At 47.8% G+C, this 20,578-nt stretch overlaps 1 protein-coding gene across 4 annotated transcripts; it reads right to left on the reverse strand.

The window, feature by feature from the left end:
• Window positions 1–4,902: 4,902 nt before the first annotated feature.
• Window positions 4,903–19,749, reverse strand: anln2 (anillin, actin binding protein 2). Of its 4 annotated transcripts, none has more exons than XM_061222788.1 (24): window positions 19,500–19,749; window positions 18,561–18,714; window positions 18,052–18,243; window positions 17,829–17,930; window positions 17,186–17,358; window positions 16,525–16,617; window positions 15,478–15,561; window positions 14,924–15,083; window positions 13,835–14,160; window positions 13,172–13,263; window positions 12,859–12,994; window positions 12,371–12,506; window positions 12,072–12,245; window positions 11,853–11,979; window positions 11,502–11,550; window positions 10,996–11,049; window positions 10,838–10,870; window positions 10,674–10,695; window positions 10,444–10,553; window positions 10,082–10,135; window positions 9,845–9,931; window positions 9,515–9,622; window positions 8,759–8,892; window positions 4,903–7,923 (listed from the first exon to the last, which is right to left on the reverse strand). In XM_061222788.1, exons 1-24 carry the CDS (start codon window positions 19,515–19,517, stop codon window positions 7,773–7,775), a joined length of 2,769 nt encoding a protein of 922 aa, XP_061078772.1. In that variant the 5' UTR covers window positions 19,518–19,749; the 3' UTR covers window positions 4,903–7,772. The 4 variants fall into 4 exon arrangements, with proteins under 4 accessions (XP_061078772.1, XP_061078771.1, XP_061078770.1 ...); XM_061222787.1 differs by having other exon boundaries at window positions 17,829–17,927; window positions 18,561–18,717; XM_061222786.1 differs by having other exon boundaries at window positions 18,561–18,717.
• Window positions 19,750–20,578: the final 829 nt, after the last annotated feature.

Raw genomic sequence — 20,578 nt, forward strand, 5'->3', positions numbered from 1 at the left:
TGCGTGCTCTTATTATTTCAATCATATATTTTCCATATATCCTTTTTTTTCTCTCCACCCTCTCCGTGAGAACTTTCAGCTCTGTGAGGTACGCCAGATCACGATCCAGCACCATGACCGGCTTGTTTGCCATAAATTCACACAAATCTACGCTTTGCGGGTGCGTGGTGGGTACCATTACCTCTTGGCATATTTAAAAAGCCCAGTTAAGTAATTGAGTTAAAGAAATTAAGGTGGAGCTAAAACATTAAAATGTTTCAGTGTATAGGGACTGCAGCCAGTACTTATTTTTTCAGTAAGGCCAAAGAAACTCCCAACTTTCCCAATTCCAAAAGAACATACAGCAATGACCACACTCAAAAACGTAATAGTTGGATTTACTTAAATAAATTATGGACAGTGCCTGTACACATATTATGAAGCATATCTGACTTCAACTGATTAAATACTTGGTCCCATATATACCATTATATGTGTGCAACCACTGTCCATTATTTCATTAAGTTTTCTTTTTTTTTTTTAATGCAGGGTCTGAACCTAAACACAGTCACAGACCACAGCTGGGCTAACAAGAACCATTACTGAAATGACCATATTACTATTCAGACGTCCTTTGATCGTATTCATGTTAACATGGGCCAGGAATTATCATTAGCATACAATGTACATGTATGTACAATTCTGTGATTACAATGAGAAGATTTCCAAGCATCATACAGCACTGTGCACTAATTGCGATTTTACAGTCGGGGATCATTTGTCTAATATTGCTGGAAGATATGTTCACTGTGCAATGGTCTGAAAGAGAAAGGAAGACAATTTCATAAAACAGGAATCACCCACGAGCCTTCACTGAATGCTAGAATGTCATAGGCTTTTCAAATAATCCACCCATTTACCATGCAACTCGTGACATAAAGCAAAATATCACCACTTACTTGTGCTTGCTGTAAAATAAGAACTGATGGTGCTCATGTGCATTGGATGCTAATGTTCATATTCTGACTAAAAACAGGCCAGGTATTTTTGACACCAGCACCTACAAAAAATAGTCTGGGATGTGCATAGGTTTTTTGTCATTCTACAAATTTCCTTGTACTGCAATATCCTTTTGGCATCTTCGAATGTAGCGTCTTTCCATACAATTCAGTTCAGGAGCTCCACCCAAAGTTCAAGTTCAAATTCCCACCAAAATTGGGAAGTTTTAGTCACTTCCATGCCAATTCGGGAGTGTAGATGTCTGCAGTTCTCCTCCGAGAACACGCGGTGCAGCCAGCCTGTCGCATTTCACACTACGGCCCTCAGCCAAGCTCACACGGCTCATCAGAGGAGGACCTGTCATATGCGGCTTTGGATTGCAGGTCAGACTCCACATTTCACTCATTTTACATGCAGCAATCTTGGGTTTCAGAAATGTGCAATAGAAATGGTAATTTGTGCTACTCTATTGATTCTTTTATCAGACAACATGGTCTACGGTGGCAGGGTTTCATTCTAGAGCCTCTGAAGTCATCTTATCTCTTAGGATTAGGAATGAGACAGAGCCAAGTCATGTTGTTGGAGACACCGAGCTGGTTCCAAGCCAAACGGCTGTTTATGATGTCATCAGGACGAGACGGGTTCAGGTTCCTGCTGAAAAAGTGCCGAGTCATGATGTCATCACAGCTGGAGCAGATTGCTGTGTCATTGCTCCTGTGGCGTCTGATTCAGCACAGCTGTGTGGGCTGATCTCTGTGTGCGCCATGAGGAAGACATTGAGTGTGTGTGTGTGTGTGTGTGTATGAGGATCTGTATATTTCTGCTAACAGATTGAGTCAAGCTTAACATAACATACTTTTGAAACAGCTGGTAGCTGGTTAACCAGTTCAGACCAGCTCAAGCTGTTTTGACACAGCTTGACCAGCTACCAGCTAAGACAAGCCACCAGCACTAGATGATTGACCAGCTCATACCCAGCTCAATTTTCAAGTTGGTCAAGCTAAACTGGCATAGCTGGACTACAGCAGGGTAGCAAAACTTTGCAGTTGGTCACAAGGCCATGACCCCCTGCTATGTTGTTTTGTGTTATACCAAACATATCCAACTATCCAATTTTAAAACAATTTTTATTGCTGTCCCTCTTTTTCTATTAAACAGGAAGTGGAGGCACAGAAAACCAGGTTGAGGAAACAGGAAGTACATTTCCCCATCCTGTTCTACTGGGATGGCTGTATTTCCCAGAGTCCCTGATTTCCCTGGGCATCCATGATGTGGGCCACAAGCTTGAAAATGGAGCTGGTCTAGCTGGGTATGAACTGGTCAACCAGCATGGCCAAGCTGGTCATAAAGCAGATCTGGCTAGGTATGAGCTGGTCAACAGCTAGTGTTGGTAGCTTGTCTGAGCTGGTAGCTGGTAAAAAGCAGTGGTTTGAAAACCTAGCTTGAGCTGGTCAAACCATGACAAGCTAAGAACTGGTCTAAACTGGTCAACCAGCTACCAGTTGTTTCAAAACCTAGCTTGAGCTGTTTTGTTCAGCAGGGTACCGTCATAGTACCAGTACCATTACTCCCCTAAAACTGTATTTAAGTCAGTTAGGCAGAGCGGTTGGGGCGGAGCTAAAGTAACACATTGCTAATTTTTAACCCAACACTGGAAATGGGCCCCTCCCTTCCCAAAGGGGCTTTGGAGAACAGGAAGTCTATTTCTGTACCTCCTCCAGCTCCCTTAATACAGAGAGAACTTCCTGTCGGACATTCCTAACCAGGGCCGATTTCCTGTCTCTCTCTCTCAGATGTCTGCACACACACACACACACACACACACTTATAAATACATATACTCACTCACCCGACAGCAATGGCTTACATATACCCTTGCACTCTGTAATGTACATGCAAACACACTTAGTCTAAAGTAGTTCTTCGTTGAGTATTTCAGGCTCACCTGCTGGGTGACCCAACAGCCAGTGATAGTACAATTGATGCTTCTCATTCACCCATTGGCTGCCATGCAAGGCACCAAGAGGAACATTTGGGGCTTAGGTGTCTTGCTCAGGGACACTTCGACACACCCAGGGCGGGATCGAACCTGCAACCCTCCACCGGACCGACTGCTCTTACTGCCTGAGCTAATGTCACCCCAATAAGTGAACTATTGAGATATATACAAGAACTGCTTACCGGAGAGCTGCGAACAAGGTAAGCTGCCAAAAATTGGTGCATGTGAAGCCAGTTCATGGAGGCCGCCGTGTTGGACTATGGTTTTTTTTGGGCACCAGAGCATGCACACTGTGTACCTAAACTTGAAGGAATCTAATTAGAATCTAATTTTATCCTTGGTCTGGCTCAGACAGGTGCCTGGACAGTAATTAGTTTGGTGTGGAGAAAGATGAAGAGTACTGTCCAAAATAGTGTAATTTCACCAGGGTAAATTCATTTTTGAATGGACTTCAATGGGGAAATTAGCTTTTCAGCAGCAGATGCTAAATAAACTGCAATACCTCTGGTAACACAGGAATGTCAATTTTTGAGCCCATTTCTCAGGCTGTTTGTAGTTACACCACAGTGGCCAGCAGGGGGCACTTCTCACCAGAAAGCAGGTGTTGTCCCAGCCCCCAGAGACATGAGGGTGTGGCTTAGAGTACAGCCAAATGACATTACACTACAGGCATTTGGCAGGCTCTCTTACCCAGAGCAACGTACAACAGAGTGCATACCCATAACCAGGGAAAAGTGCGCAGAAAGACCCTAGAGGTCCTTCATGTCACCCACAGAAACTAGCATACCCATCCTCCTGGAATGAGCTTTGAATTAAGAGAGTGCACCTTTCAGTAGATGTTATGCTTCGGAGGCCTGCTGGAAAGGTTCTGGGGGACTCAGCTGAACTGGAGGGGTGCAAGTACCTTGTGCTGGCAGCCAGAACACATCCACAAAAGCAGCTTCTTCCAGTTTCTATTGCCATTATTCACATGCAGTAAATGAAATGAAAACCTGCAAACACAATTGTTCATATGAAAGGGAGAACCAGGGCCTGGCTTACAGGAGAAGTTATTGCTAAAATGTTTAATCAAATTAAATTTTAACAAGCGCGTGCTCATTTTTTGTTCAGCCTGGCAATTCAATTTATGCAATTATGATTTCTGCAATTTGGTAAAAAAAAGAAAGTCTTTCCTTGAATTATTTCTGCCCAATATTGTGCAGGGTGGATGGGCACAAGGAACACTAGCTTTCTGGAGAACAGCCCCATAGCATCTGTGCATCAGAGAGAAATGCAACATCACTCTCTCTTCCACACCCACCCACCCACCCACCCACCCACAGTCAGATGACGCCCCATAAATGAAGACCTCATTTCAAATGAGGTCCTAATTTCTCCACAACATAGCAGGGACACAAATAGTAGTCCCTTTATTGTAACTTCATAACATTAGCTCTAAATATCAAATATCCAAATTATCAATGATTACTTGAGAGTAAGTTGCAGGCGAGACCCTCAAAATGGTGGCACACACTACCATTTAAACGGGTTGGGAATGGATACCATTACATCACCTGTCCCTGTGGTTTCACCAGGCCTGGCCAGCACCACCCTTTATAACAATATTACTAAGCAAGGCCTCTGGTACACATCTGGCCTGCATCAGTTTCATTTCCACAGACACAACATGCTGCCAACCCAGTGTGAGTTTAACATATTAGGAACAGACTTGGGTGAAACAGGTAATAGTTTTGGATTCAATAGACTTTACTGAGCTTGGGTTGCATTGGAACCCAAATACCCTCAAAAAGTGCAAACCCAGCCATCTTGTCCTCTGGGTTCGGCTCAAATGGAATTAAGAGATCAAGCGAGCCCAGAAAAGCGTCGGAATCCAAAACAATTACGTAATTGGGGTCAGGAGGTACAAACTGAGCCAACAGAACAGCGCCGGTCAAAGCCGTGTTTATTTTTTTAATTTTGCGTGTTCACAGACTTCTGCACAGACGTCATGGACTTCCACAAGACCCAAAAACAGACACAGATAATAAAAGATTTCTGTCGATATAAAATAGAAATAGGCAGGACCCAGACAGGAGCGGTGTAATTAGCTTCACACCGACATATGCCAGCTATAGCCCTAAATTATTTGCCTGTAAATAGGAACAGCGAACACATATACATACATGCAATCATAGCTGTAGAGAAGCGGTTCCCAAACTTTCAGGGCCAAAGGGCCACTTCAGGAGCAAACGTATGTACTGTATTAAAACCTAACCTGACATTGCTTGAATGGAGCGAAGCATTTTTTCACGTCCAAATTAACCGCAGTGTTCAATTTGACGTATTTAAATGTCAATGTGAAATTGGGGCGGTCTGTAGCTTAGAGGCTAAGGTAGATAACTGGAATGCAGACGGTTGGTGGTTCAGATCCCGGGTGTAGCCACGATAACATCCGCACAGCTGTTGGGCCCTTGAGCAAGGCCCTTGAGCAAGGCCCTTAACCCCAGCTTAGTCTAATCGACTGTAAGTCGCATTGGTTAAAGTCGTCAGCTAAATAACTAACATTAGTTATTTTTCTTCACAAGTATCAGATACCTCCCACAACCCCTTCCGGAAGCAACCGTTGGGTCCTGCCAGTTTGGGAGCCGCGGCTCTACAGCGCAGTAGTCCTGCAGGTTTCCTGGGCCTGTGGAAGTTGCTGGCAAGGAGTTGTGCCATTGGGTAACTACGGCAGGAATTCATTAGACCCAATGCATAAGTGCTCAGGTGGAGCAGATGCCTGGCAGTGCTGGAAATACAGCCAATAGGATCCCAACAGAGCCCGGAATAGGACTGCAGTGCCTTCCTGAATGCTATCGGAACTCCTTCATTACGTCATGTTTAAAACAGTCGGGGTGAATGACAATGGGATTGGAATGACATCATTTAATGTTTCCATGGTGATGCAGCCTTTCCCTCGGAATTCTAGAACAGTTCGGCAGCTGCCAATCACAAGCTAAATCTACCTAGTTCTACCTAACAAGCTAAATATATGAATGACAATCTAACATCTAACCAGTAAATTCTGATACCTTTTAATATGCCACAAACTAAACAATGAAAATAAAGCTCTAACCAATTTAAAATGAGCCTAAAAGTATTAGAATTGAATTATACAGGTAACTAGCTTGTTAACAATTAACACAAGAAATATTGCTTTTGTTAATCCAGCAAGCTTTTAAATAAATGATAAATGTTAGCTTGCTAACAAATTATCCTCAACAATTACAAATACATTTTCCCATTCAATGTCTCCACACACTTAAATCATTGAATGTTCATGTCTATGCTTGACAGCGCATGGTCAACAGCACAACTAGTATTTCAGTATTTCACAATATCTGAAATGAAACGCGGAATTCCAAGGAGAATACTACATTGCCATAGCAACCAGTCATTCATCTCCCGATGTTACACACCCCGGGGTAGTGCAACGGTACCCTTCATCTCCGGATGATCGCCTTCATCATCCTCCTCACTCTTCTGTGAGAGTGCAGCAGCAAAACTGGAGAAGAAACCTGCAGGAACTGCCATTTGATTTTGTAAAATAAAACTAAAAACCTTGAATACAAACTAAAACTGATTATTCTTAAACATTAATAACCCCCCCCACCCATACATGCAAACAGAACTAACAGTAATTTCTGTCACAGCTCACTCATTAAATGTAAATATAACTCCATTGCAAGTATAGGAGTACGAGCCACAAGTGCACACACACGCTTATTATTGCAATTGTTTTACCATCAAACACACCTTTTGCCATTAAATATATTTGTACAGACCCTAGAAACCAGAGCATATAACCCTACAGTCTCACCACCCTCATGCTCCAACAAATCGGACGGTAGCTCCAGCCCCAGGGGCTTCTGGGCAACCTAACAGTTGACACCAGTCCTAAAGTTGAAGTTGTGTGGATGATCATCCACATCTGATGGAATATGTACCTTGATCTCCTTGGACAGTGTTATAAATTATAAATGTACCATACATTAGTAATATACCATGGAGTAGTCCAGTAATATTAATTGAGTGCGAGCCTGTAGATTCAGTCTTATGGACTGGCTACGAGGTCCTGACTCTAGGGACATCGGCACTTATTGTAAAGAGTGTCCTGTCTGACTCAGTATAGTCAACCCAATCATCCATTACGCTTAATTAGCTTAGCATTCCTCCCTCTCCAATCCAGCTGATTTGTGGTAAGAGTTTTGGCACAAAATGGCTGCCCTTAATCACCCTGGTGAGGGGGCTACACATTGAAGGTTGCTGAGTTTTGGCACAAAATGGCTGCCCTTAATCACAATGGTGGTTCATGGAGATGAGCTTCTGTGACTGTAAAGTGCTTTGAGGCTGTGAAAGGTGCAATATAAATACTGTCATTATTACGGACTGTAATGCACTCTAGTCAATATTTAACAGAGACCAGGCCTCTGCTCATACTTTAGTCTATTCTAGCAGATTGGTGTCGTCCAGATGAATGTAGCGGGATGCAGGATGTATGAGATTAGGACTGTAGTATTATTAGTGTATTCCAGACTAATGTAGAGTAGACTGATAGTAGTAATGTAGAGCAGGCTAATAGAGGGTAGCCCTGCAGTGTTATTAGTATAGCCCTGCAGCAGTAATGTAGTAGTCCAGTAATAAAAATGTCCCTATAGTACCCCTTATAGTATAAATGCACTGCACAGTGTCCCCAGGATTGGGAAGGTGGGACACACTGGTGCAGAGGATGGGGAAAGAGGGGGAGGAATGAGGGAGAGGAATGAGTCGGAGCTGGCTACAGCACACTCTCCTGGGGCTGCCTGCTGTAGGTGTGGGCCTCGGGGGTTCTGGAAGGGGAGCTCCAGGTGTGGAGGTCCAGCAGGGCCTGGCTCAGCTTCTCCATCCACTGCTGCCTCTCCTCCCGCGTGTCAGCAGACAACCAGCGCCTGCAGCACACACGCGCGCAAAGCCTGTTATACACACACGCGCGCAAAGCCTGTTATACACACACGCGCGCAAAGCCTGTTATACACACACGCGCGCAAAGCCTGTTATATACACACACACGCACGCAAAGCCTGTTATACACACACGCGCGCAAAGCCTGTTATATACACACACACGCACGCAAAGCCCGTTATACACACACACGCGCACACACACGCGCACACGCACACACAGTCTTACACAGTCACTCTCGTGCCAAACAATTGCTGCTGCCCTACTGTATTTTAAAAACTACATCACTTCTCTGACTCTAGTTACACTTGAATGAGAGCCACACCTTCCTTTATCTAAACAATTAGTGCAGTCTGACAAAAAATATGCAAGAGGGATGTGTCACGTGCAAACACTTACACTAATTAAAGTAAAGATAATGAATACAGGCACATACATCTACCTATTTGGTCTTCAAAGCTTTGAGCGTTAAAAAAACAAACATTATTTGGGTCCAATTGCAAGGTGCATTACATTACATTACATTATTGGCATTTGGCAGACGCTCTTATCCAGAGCAACGTACAGTTGATTAGACTAAGCAGGAGAGAATCCTTCCCTGGAGCAATGCAAGGTTATGGGCCTTGCTCAAGTGCCCAACGGCTGTGCGGATCTTATTGTGGCTACACCGGGATTAGAACCAGCGACCTTGCGTGTCCCAGTCATTTACCTTAACCACTACGCTACAGGCCGCCCCATGGGTGATTTGGAGTCTAATTCAGTTTCCTGTAGAGTGGCTTGCAGGATGTTCCAGGTCAAAGTGAAACTCTGTGAGGGTCTTACTTGTTCAGCATGTTGTCGCTGCCCTGCTGCACGGTGCTGGCCAGCTCAAAGGTGTGCGGGCGGGCACAGGAGTTCCTGCTCACCAGCTGCACACAGTCGCTGCCAGCCAGCAGAGAGATGCTGCCCTCTGGTGTCTGGAGGGGGAAGTGCAGGGGAGGAGGGAGAAGTCAGGGGAGGGGGCTTGGTTAGTAACGTCACAGGAAAGGGGCAGCTTAAGACAAATAAGGCAATGTAACCATCGTAAAGGTTTGACGGGGTATCATTTCTTATGCTAAAATCCAATGCAAGTGGGCAGCCATTTTGTCTGTGGGAAGGAACCCCCAGCAGGCTCCTCTCAGAACATTGTCAATGACAAACACAGGAATGTGCCACTATGGCATCCCAGATTGAGGGAAATTAAGATAAATACAATTTTGTATAGGGAGTGGGGTTGTAGGCGGATGAATAATGAAATAAGTAGAGGTTAATCCCTGAAGTATCGCCCCATTTCTAACAAAATGCAGAGAAGGCGAGGTCCCCCATGCTTGCTTTGCCACTCACATATTACTAAATAAAAGACTGTTGTCGCTAAAGCAGAGGCCTCTTAGAATAGGTTACACAAATAAACCTGTGAGTTTTAATGCATTCAAACAGTAACTCGTTACCACAGTGATTGAAAATTGCACCATGAAAATAGCAGAATGCAAAAACCCCCACACTCATGGGGTTAATGTTGGCAGGCACACAGGGGTTCACGCCCTGCTCTGCTGTGCTCACCTTGCTGTGCTCGTCCCCAGGGTAGCTCCAGTAAGACAGTCTGCTGCCGTCCAGGCAGAACCAGCGGCGGTGCCACGCCCCGAACCCGCTCACACTCTCAAACATCGTCTGCAAGAGAGCCGAGCCAACGCACCGTCAACACTAACGGAAGGCCGCAAAGGTCCCAGACCCCATTTCAGTGTGCGCTCACAGCCGTCCAGCCAGGCACGCACACGCACGCACAGAGACACAGACACACGCATGCACACACACACACGGAGACAGACACACAAAGACACCAACAGACCAACAAACAGACAGAGACACATGAACAGACAGACAGACACACACCAGGAAGCCGCTGTGCTGGACGTGGCAGTGGCCCTCACAGTCCAGCTGCAGGAAGATGTTTCCCTCCAGAGGAGACAGGAAGGGCACCTGCAAAACACCATGGGCACCAGCACCCGTCAGCCATTTAATAAAGCCTGGAGCCTCCCCGACTCCCTGGATAACTAAACTTAACGTCTGCATTATCCGTCAATTACACCAGCACAACGACAGTGGGGCGCGACTCAAACAGAGACTCACCTTCTCCTGAAACTCATCTCCCAGGAGCTTCCGCACTTTCCCCTCAAACTTCATCTGAAGCAGAGGGAGGAGAGAAAGCTGCAGGGCTCAACTACAGTATTTTACAGTAGTATACACACATTACAGTAGCACAGGAGCTGCGTTCAGAGGTGGAAAACCCAGGTTCAGAAAGTAAAAGTCCTCCCCGGTATTTTGATACATGAATGATGCAGGTAAGGTATATGAGGGCAATATTATTGGTGAGTTTTAGGTGTCAAAGTGCGGTGTAGGTCAGGTATGACAGCTGTATTATAGGTTAGGTTTAGCGATGCGAATGTGCAGTGTAGGTCAGGTGGAGTAGTTTTGATGAGCTCCAGCTCTACCTTGTCCAGGGGGAACTTGCTCTGTCCTAGGGACTGCAGGGTGATCCTGTGGCAGCCCACCAGGGTGAAGTTACTGGACCTGCGGGGACCCACGGCGGACAGGGTGGCGGCTGAGGAGGGGGATGAGGAGAGAGCCAATCAAAACACTCCTTCCCAGGTCAGAGACAGCCAGCGCTTGGTAAAGCCACAAACTGAACTAACACTGATAGCAACGGTAAAGGTTGACTCACATGTCAGGCTGTGGTTGGTTCTCTGTTAAAAATGAAAATGCGTCATTAGTAAAAAGCACAAGCGCGATGAAGGTTTTAATGTTGGAAATGCATGAACGACGCCGTCCAATGAGTGTGAAGCGAGGGCAACAGGGGATCGGTGTCAATAAGCGGGTTTTACTCACCGTAATGGTGTTCAGGAACTTCTTTGGAGTGACCTGGCAGAAACCAAACAGAACAGTTCAAAGCTAACACTTCATGGAGAACCATTAATAGATTTCCGCATGGTGCTGCGCGCACGCTAGCACGCGCCACACGTGGGACCTGCGGAGCGTTTCTGTACCTTGGACTTCGTTGAGCGGCGCACAGTGTTCAGGTTATTCCCCGGGCGGTGGGACTGAGAAAGACACGGGGAAAACGTCATTAGTCACCAAAACCGCAACCAGATTCTCCCAATCACTGCCATAATCAAAACATAACCGCACCGTGGTTAAACGTGGTTATAATCATGCTCATCAAATGGACAATTAGGCAGTCAATCTGGAGTCTGTCATAATGAAACTATCACAAAGGAATACGAACACAGTCAGTCATTACTGGCATTTGGCAGACGCTCTTATCCAGAGTGACGTACAGTTGATTAGACGAAGCAGGAGACAATCCTCCCCTGGAGCAATGCAGGGTTAAGGCCCTTGCTCAAGGGCCCGACGGCTGTGCGGATCTTATTGTGGCTACACCGGGATTAGAACCACCGATCTTGCGTGTCCTAGTCATTTACCCTAACCACTACACTACAGGCCGCCCTGCTGTAAGTGAGACTCAGAATCCCTCAGGGAAAACCCTTCTCACCAGACTGAAGACCTCCACGTCGATCTCAAAGTTGGAGGGAATATCCCGTCTGAAAAGGAGAGGAATGCAGAACAAATTTGAGGTGCGCGAGACACATCTCTAGGTAACACACACTAAACATCTTACATTACATATTTTAGTCATTTGGCAGACACTTTTAATCCAAACTGCCTTACAAGCGCCTCCACAAGTGAAAAGCACCAAATCCATAAATAGCAAAATACACATTTAAAGAGCAGTTCTAACCATCGTAAGTAAAAAAAAAAAAAAAAGTGATATAGGGTGCACAAGAGGGACAGAAACAGTGGACAAGATCTTAGAAGCCGAGACGCTGCCGCCATGGCAACTTACAGGGTGATGGAGGTGGGGAAGGAGATGGTGTCCCCGTTCAGGGCGTCGCCCGCTGTGGCCAGGGGCGTGGCCACGATGTCGTGGACTCCGTAGCGAATCAGGACAAAGAAGTAGTGAGTGGGCTGGCCTGCGGAGGGAGGGGCGAGAGAGAGCAGGTCTGAGGTCACTTCCTGTGTGGGAGCACTACGACCTCACTTCCTGTACCAGACCGGACCCTACCGTAGTGTGAGCGGGCGGAACTGACAAAATCCTTTTTGAGGGGCAGCTTGACGTTGCCGATGGTGACCGTGCCGTTGCAGGGGGCCTGGGTGGGGTCATGTGGGGCGGAGCCTCCGGTCCCTCCCTCCTCCCTCAGCCGGGACACCTCCCCCAACAGGGCGGAGTGCTTCTCACCTGGGAGGAGCCGGGAGAGCGACAGCGAGTGAGATATTTTCGTTATTCATCACAGCATAGCTATTTTTAAAGTAATGTGACTATATGCAGGCAAATAATTCCTCTAAACGAGTATAGAAACTCACAGGACACCAGCAGCAGTTTCTCAGCCTCTGCCTCCTCCAGCGATCCCTGTCCGTGGCCGGGGTCTGTGCAGCAGCTGAGCGCCTGCAGGGTCTGAGTGATGATGCTCTGCAGACGGCCCGCCTCCTCATTCAGCGCCTGTGGGAAGACAGCCTGTCACTCACAGCTAAGCCCCGCCCCCTCAAATAGCACCTGTGGGAGGACAGCCTGTCACTCACAGCTAAACCCCGCCCCCACATTCAGCGCCTGTGGGAAGACAGCCTGTCACTCACAGCTAAGCCCCGCCCCCTCATTCAGCGCCTGAGGGAGGACAGCCTGTCACTCACAGCTAAGCCCCGCCCCCTCATTCAGCGCCTGTGGGAAGACAGTCTGTCACTCACAGCTAAGCACCGCCCCCCACATTCAGCACCTGTGGGAGGACAGCCTGTCACTCACAGCTAAGTCCCGCCCCCTGTGAGAGGTGAGCCTCCCACCTCTCCAGCATGCTCACCGCGATTCGCTCCTTGGAGTTGACGGACGGCAGCGGGTGGAGACGGGGCCTCTCAGGCACCAGGCCGCGTCCCGCTGGGGTCAGGCTCTGCGCGGGCTTCTGGGAACGCTGCCGCTGCGTGCGGTACGCATCGATGCTGTCAGAGAGACAACCCGTCAGTTACAGACAACCCGTCAGTTACAGACAACTGGAAGAGTTCTGACTGTGTGTCCATCGGTCTGTCTGTCCATTCTTGTTGAACAGAGGAACAATGCATGTATGTGTGTGGCTCTGCGGTATAATAATGTGCATGTGTGTGTGTGTGACCTCTTACCTGTAGAGGGGTGCAGTCACTTTAGGTGGGGAGCTTGTCACTTTAGGGGTCAGTTTGGGCTGAGCTTCATTCTGAAGGTTGGAGGGTAGTCTCTGTTAGGATGTCAAACACACTGACATTAGGACACAGACAGGCCCCACAGAGACAGGGACAGCAAAAGGCCACACCCAGAGACAGGGACAGCAAAAGGCCACACCCACAGAGACAGGGACAGCAAAAGGCCACACCCAGAGACAGACACAGCAAAAGGCCACACCCACAGAGACATACAGTGAAAGGCAACGCCCAGAGACAGACAGTGAAAGACCACGCCCACAGACAGTGAAAGGCAACGCCCACAGAGACGGAGACAGTGAAAGGCCACGCCCAAAGAGACGGAGACAGTGAAAGGCCACGCCCACAGAGACAGAGACAGTGAAAGGCCACGCCCACAGAGACAGAGACAGTGACAGGCCACGCCCACAGAGACGGAGACAGTGAAAGGCCACGCCCACAGAGACAGAGACAGTGAAAGGCCACACCCACAGAGACGGTGACAGTGACAGGCCACACCCACAGAGACAGAGACAGAGACAGTGAAAGGCCACGCCCACAGAGACAGAGACAGAGACAGTGAAAGGCCACGCCCACAGAGACAGTGAAAGGAGACGGCTGGTCTCTCACCAGAGGGGTGACCGCAGCCTCCACGGCCTTACTGAGGGGAGAGAGGATGCAGCCGGGCAGGGGGCTCAACAGCTCATCCTCACTGCTCCCTTCTCCTTCCCCCTCCTCCTGCTGCTGTTCTTTCTTCTCATCCTGCTCTCTCCTCTCCTCATCAGCCTCTGTGACAGCGTTATACTCTCCCTCCGTTCCTTCCTCTTCACCCTGTCTGTCCTCCTCCTCCTCCTCCTCCTCCTCCTCCACTTCCTCGGTGGTGTCCAGGACTCCCTCGAACATCAGGTCGATCATCCTGGAGGTGCTGAGCTCCTCTGGGGGACTGGGCTCGGCGTCTGCGGAGAGAGAAAAAGCCCCAAAACGGCGGGCTGCAGCTGGGCAAAGCATGCTGGGAAACTGCGGCTGAGTTCTCTCTCTCTCGCTCTCTCTCCAAGGGAGAGGGAGACTCTTTTTAGACCAATGCTGCAGATTCCGAGCCGATTCATCATCAGTCAGCACGTGGGCGGGCTGAAGCAAGGGCCCCGGTGGAAAGGACACAGCGTGGAGTTTATTTAAAGCGCCGTAGCTATAGAAACAGCCACGGTGCGGTCGAGGAACACGTGCGCGGTCTCAAACTGGCAACCCCGGGCTCTGGCGCCCTGACCCTTCCTGCTCCTCTCAACACACCGCACTGGCTGAAGCTTCGCTCCCCGCTCTGCCCCCTGTCCGACACCAAGCCTCTTCCTGCCCGCTTAAAGGAGCTTTCTCCACTTCCTGTTCAAGGTCTGTCCAGATCCAGCTCTACAGTGGGGCAGGCATATATTGAACCAGCCTGGATCAGCTCTACAGTGGGAAAGGGGTATAATGAGCCAGCCTGGTTCAGCTCTACAGTGGGAAAGGGGTATAATGAGCCAGCCTGGTTCAGCTCTACAGTGGGAAAGGGCTATAATGAGCCAGCCTGGTTCAGCTCTACAGTGGGAAAGGGCTATAATGAGCCAGCCTGGTTCAGCTCTACAGTGGGAAAGGGGTATAATGAGCCAGCCTGGTTCAACTCTACAGTGGGAAAGGGGTATAATGAACCAGCTCTAGTGTAAGGCGGAGTGTGTTGGCGAGTCTCACCTGCGGGTGCTCTCTGAGGGCTGGGCTCCTCGGTGAAGGCGGGCGTGGTGGTGAAGGCGGGCGTGGTGTTGAAGGCGGGCGTCACAGCCACGCCGCTGTCCTCAGGCGGCGAGTCGCAGCTCGTGGCATTACCGCCATCCTCCGCTTGCGAGCTGGACGTCTGTCATACACACGACCCATCCACCATCAAACACAAACACACACAAGCTACAACCAGACAGCGGCTTGAGCGTCAAACCGCAGACAGACAAAACTGTCTGAAAGGGGGAGGGGGTGCACACCCAGCTTTGGGAAAGCATTCTGTGCCCAGTTTACTACGACCTTCAGCATGGCAAAGCAATAAGATAACCAATGACAGGTTACGGTATTAATTTGGGACCAATCGATGGTTGTGTCATTAGCTTAGCGTGCGCTAAAAGGTTTCACTCATGCTAAAGGTATCTGTAAATCAGAGGAAAAGCCTGTGCAGAATTGAGGAAGTTTAGAGGCCAGCACCAAACCCCAGTCACTTGACCGGTGTGCAAACCCTCGGACGGTGCAAGAGGCACACTCACGTCCCAGAGGTGCAGGCGGTGCCACTGCAGTCGACTCCTGACACACGGAGCCAATGGGGAGGATTCGCCCATGGACAGGCTTACCTTTGGGGAATTTGGAGACCCTCGGGTAAGTGGCGAGAGGTTTTAACCACATAATCATACGGCAGCAAACCAACCCCGCCCTGGTCTAACCATGGCCGACAAGCAAGATGGGTGGAGCGTTTAGACCAGAACTGGGTGAAATACGTAATCGTTTTTGGATTCAAATAGTTTTCTGTGCTTGATTGATATTGCCTGGTGCAGCTGAGCCGACCGAGACCAGAAGGAGGGATTTGCACTTTTCTCAGAGCGTTTCATTGGCTACGATGCACCAGACAAGCTCAGTGAAGTGTAGAAAAGACAGTGACATCATCCATGCACTGAAAACCGGCACATTCCAGTGCAAAACATTAGACAGTCTGGGACAGGCAGTGACTCAGCCCTTTGATGTTTAAAGGGAGTGTTCACTTTTCTGGGGCTATTTAACAGTATCCAGTTTTTGTGAATGCCTTTGATCGGCCCAGACAGTTTTTGTGTGATGAAACAATCTTACCAACGCTTACAAAAGTTTATGGCAACCCGTTTGTGTAAATTCCAAAGTAACTTGCACAGCAATGTCAGGTGCCATAGGAAGTGGTTCAACCAACAAATAAGATGAAGCAGCATCATTTTAAAAAAGCAATCATTTTGTAATACTAAGGTAAGCTACACATGCACAACCTTTGGAGGAGTAATGTTGCTGTACAAACAGTTATGGGGTTTTTTTCCCCCCATTTACCTGTGAATGCCCCTATATTGCCTGTAAATCTGGAAGTTCTTTAGAGTGAAGGTCTTGTACTGCAAATGTGTAGTGTTCTTCACACACAAACACTACAATGTGTGCGAAATGAGTTAAAAACATTTCCAAAAACTAAAATGACATTAGAAAGTGAACTAGCCTTTTAAAAAGGACAGAGCACAAGAAGAACACTGCCTCAAACCTTGAGCAAGGTTCCTCAAACTGCCCAAACACTTCCCGTGCCTCACCTCAACCAGCGAGTTATCAGCGGAGCTCGTCTTCAGCCAGGCGTTGTTCGTGATTGGCTGGGCTCTCAGGAGAAGCAGCTCCTGCTCACGCTCCTGAACACGGACCCCAAAAAAATTGACAGAAAAATTGATTAGACCTCAAGTGGACGGCGGAGTCCAGACCACGACTATGACGACGACAGTGATAAGCTACATCGTCGTAGCGATTTTTTCCAGCTGCATTAACGATTGAAGCACTGACGGCCAATCAAAAATCCATCCGAATTCACAGGGTGTCATGTTCAAAATGGCAGACAACATAGCAGAACGATGATTTACAGAATGTGGATGCTCACATCATTGTTGTTCTAGCTAGAGTTATACAATGCAATCGATAAGTATTTGGACAACGGCACGTTTTTTGTTTTCTCTCTGTACTCCAGCAAACAGTTTAAATTAAAACGATCACCATGTGGTTAAAGTGCAGACTAAAGTTCAGGTCCTGAAATTAGGAGGAGTAAACGAAAGCCGAAAGACTTCACTTTAACCGCATCGCGATAGTTTCATTTCAACTGTGTTAGCTGGAGTACAGAGTGAAAACAAAAGTCAAATGTATCACTGTCCAAATACTTACGGTCTGCACCGTAAGCTCTTGGTGCGGCCGGGTTGGGGGCACGCCTACCTGGCGGAGGCGCTTGGCCCGGCTGGTGCTGGGGGTCTCTGCTTTCTGCAGTCTCTCCTGGATGGCGCGGGCGAAGCCGGAGTGGACGTTCGGCCGGGGCGAGGACAGGGAGGGGCTGTCCGCAGGGGGCCCCAGTTCAAACCGCTCCACTCGGGAGCGAAACGCCGCGTCGCCTTGGAAACGAGGCGAGCGACAGTTAAAATACAGTCGCCGTGTCGAAAACACGATCGCTATTCGTGGGTGCGAAAGGGAGCGCACGTGTTAAGTGCGTGCCCTAGAGCAGGGGATTTCAAGCTTTTCTCATCCAGGGACTCCCACCCAGGCTCAAAGGCAACCGTGGGACCCTGATCACAAAGGGTGATACTGAAAGAAAGCTGTATATTTTGAAATATGTTGCAGTTGTCGCAGCTAACACAGAACATTCTCACAATATGGTTGTCATGTTGTGTCAATGTTATATTATTGACAAAACATTCCAGTAACATTGCAAAATCATTTTGAGTTCATGAGGATGGCATATGGTCTGGGCAGGGACCCCCTATAGGACTTCCAAAGCCCCCCTGTTGAAAACCCAGAGTGAATGTGTCTTCAGCAGTGTGTCAGCAAGTTGTGTGTGCGTGCGTGCAATTGTGGGTCAACTCACCTAGGTGAAACTCTGCCCAGTTCTCCCCCTCTCCTACTGACCCTGGCTGGCTTTTCTGGGTCAGTGGAGTCACTCCCACTGCTGAGGGCACAGCACCATCTGCTGGGGGAAAGACTGAATTGCAACGAACCTGGACTGAATTCACCAGGTCAGAGGAATAGGCTGAGCACAGACTCCCCTCGGGCCCACGTGAGTGTGTGTGAGAGAGCGTGTTGGTTCTTACCCTCCTTTTTCTCAGTTAACAGCTTCAGTCTGGACTTGACCGAGGAGATGGCAGGGGTGTCCGGCTTGGCCTCCAGCTCCGCCCTGCGGGGGCGTGGCTTGGGGGGAGACTCTGCCCACTGGAGGGAGGGGTTCAGGTGCTGGTCTCCCACTGGAACCAGGCAGCGGCGCTTCAGACTGTCCATGTGACCCGCTATGGTTCCACACAGACACAGACAGGTAATGCATAACAGAGGTCTCAAACATTTCCACAGAGAGCTGTGTGCGTTTCAATTGCTTCAGATTACTCGTTCAGCTATATGAGTGCTGTATTAAAGCACAGAATATTAAGCAACAGTTGTTACACAAACACAAATCACACATTGTGTGCAAACATGTCACCCCAATTCAGCAAACAATCACACTAATTAATTAATATAATCAACAAACACAACCCTCCAAGGCACTGAGTTTCAGACCACTGGCATATAAATTCCCTAAACAGACAAGACTGTCAGTCACGTCACTCACCAGAGGACAGGAGGTTCCCGTTGTCTGACAGGGGCTCTCTCTGTCTCTTGAGGGATCCTGGAGTCCCACTCATCCCTTCACAGGCCGACGGGTTCGCCCTCTGTGCAGCCCGCTGCTGCAAGCTCGCCTGTCTGGCCTGCGTGCGGCCCGCTAACTGCTAGGGAGAGGATTGAGCCATGGAGACGAGGAAGCCATGATATGGAGGACAGTATCTTTAAATACAGTGTCAATTTGCACCAATAAAATGAATATCGAGGTTAAGCCTGGTAGTCACAGGTGTTGCCTGACCCGACGTCAGAGCATTACTTTCGAAGTGTTCAGTGTTTCTGTTGAACAGCAGCCCGCTTGTTTGTACTGTATGGTCAAAAGAAAGCTTTGACAGGATTTGATTGAAAAATATTTGCTAAGTGTCTGGTATAACGTTGGCCGGCGCGCTCAAGGAGTAAGTTCAAGAAAGCAGGTTCAAGCCAGTTCCCACCTGACGGATCATAGTGACAAGCATGAGCTGACATTAGAAAACAATTTTCACACGTCGGTTTGCAAGCGCTCCGAACCAATCGCAGTAAAACAAGCAGACAACTCGCGGCACTACAAATACGTTATCAGCAATGTTTTGTTTAATTTATACACTATGTAGCTACGCCGGCGTAAACTATTTAACAGTATAACAGCGCTGCACTGCACTGATACATTACTAGGTGCCAGCGTTAGCTAGCAAGCAAGCTAACTTAGCACGCAAAAATACAAAGGAGGGAAGCCACACTATAACGTTATCTACTAGCTAGAGTTCGCTAGCCACACGAATAAGAAAACTAGCGTTAGCAATACTGTTTTTCCACATAGCTAGCTATCAACTTGTAGCTAGCCTGCTGGCAACTTTAACTTTGAAGCAAAATATATTGCTAGCTAACGTTAGTAAACCTCTCACTAGCTACTTACCTCCACAAAAGGATCCATATTAATTGGGGTAAACCAATTGCTTTTCCAGCTAAGGTTATCAAATTTAATCAGATACTGACAGGCAGCTAAATTGACTAAATCTTCTATCTTTATGCAAATATAATTCGACAATGTCCCGAAGCGAAAATACACCCTATCTGAAATCGCCAAAAGGATGTATAATCATAACTGAGCAACAACCTATTTAGCTAAGCAAACAGCAAACCGTTCCCGATGACGCTGTCCAGTTTCAAACTTTGAATTTCAGCGCGTCTGAGCGTACGCGCTCCCTGCACGCAGCGTCATCGAGCACGAGCTCGTCTCGCAGTTACAACCGCTACAGTTCCAAATGCTTTTTTTGCTTGATTATTCAATATCATAGCTGCCAACTCTCACGCTTTCGGCGTGAGACACACGCATTTGCATGTGCGTGTGAAAACAGGCAAATGCGTGTGTCTCACGCCGAAAGCGTGAGAGTTGGCAGCTCTGCAATATTCATTTGTAAAAATGGCAGGTTATTGCATTATATCACGGAGTTCATTACATTGCGGAGAATGTGGATGACGTTCCAAGAAACTTAATGTGTGACTTAATGTTCTGAGGTGAACTTCCTGTTTACATGTGGTCAGACACACTGATCTGAGGTGGGGACAGTTTTCTTATTTTTCACCGTCAAAAGTAACTTCACATTTCATGTAATAAAAGTTTTTTAGGAACGAATGTTCAAAATTATATTTTTGTACTGAGTAGACGAGAGAATAAAGTGTTTAGCTGCATTCCTATGTTAAGCTGACCTTGAGATTCAGTTCAATTTTATTTGTATCACGCTTTTTGACAAGAGGACATTACAATAATCTGGACCTTTATGTCTTTGAGGCAGGCTTCCATGTTTGATAGTTTCACAATTGTGTCAATGCCATGGTTACAGATGATTGAGGTAACATATATAGTGAGAAGAGCAGAGGTCTGAACACATATTTGGGCATATAGCTGGCCTAAAAGACATATCCACTTCATCAGAGACTGGAGAGGCCATGCAGAGGCAGAGGAAAGATTTTGTATTGTCTCTCTTATCTTTC

Source organism: Conger conger, chromosome 15, assembly GCF_963514075.1.
Source record: "Conger conger chromosome 15, fConCon1.1, whole genome shotgun sequence".
NCBI classification, from domain to species: domain Eukaryota; kingdom Metazoa; phylum Chordata; class Actinopteri; order Anguilliformes; family Congridae; genus Conger; species Conger conger.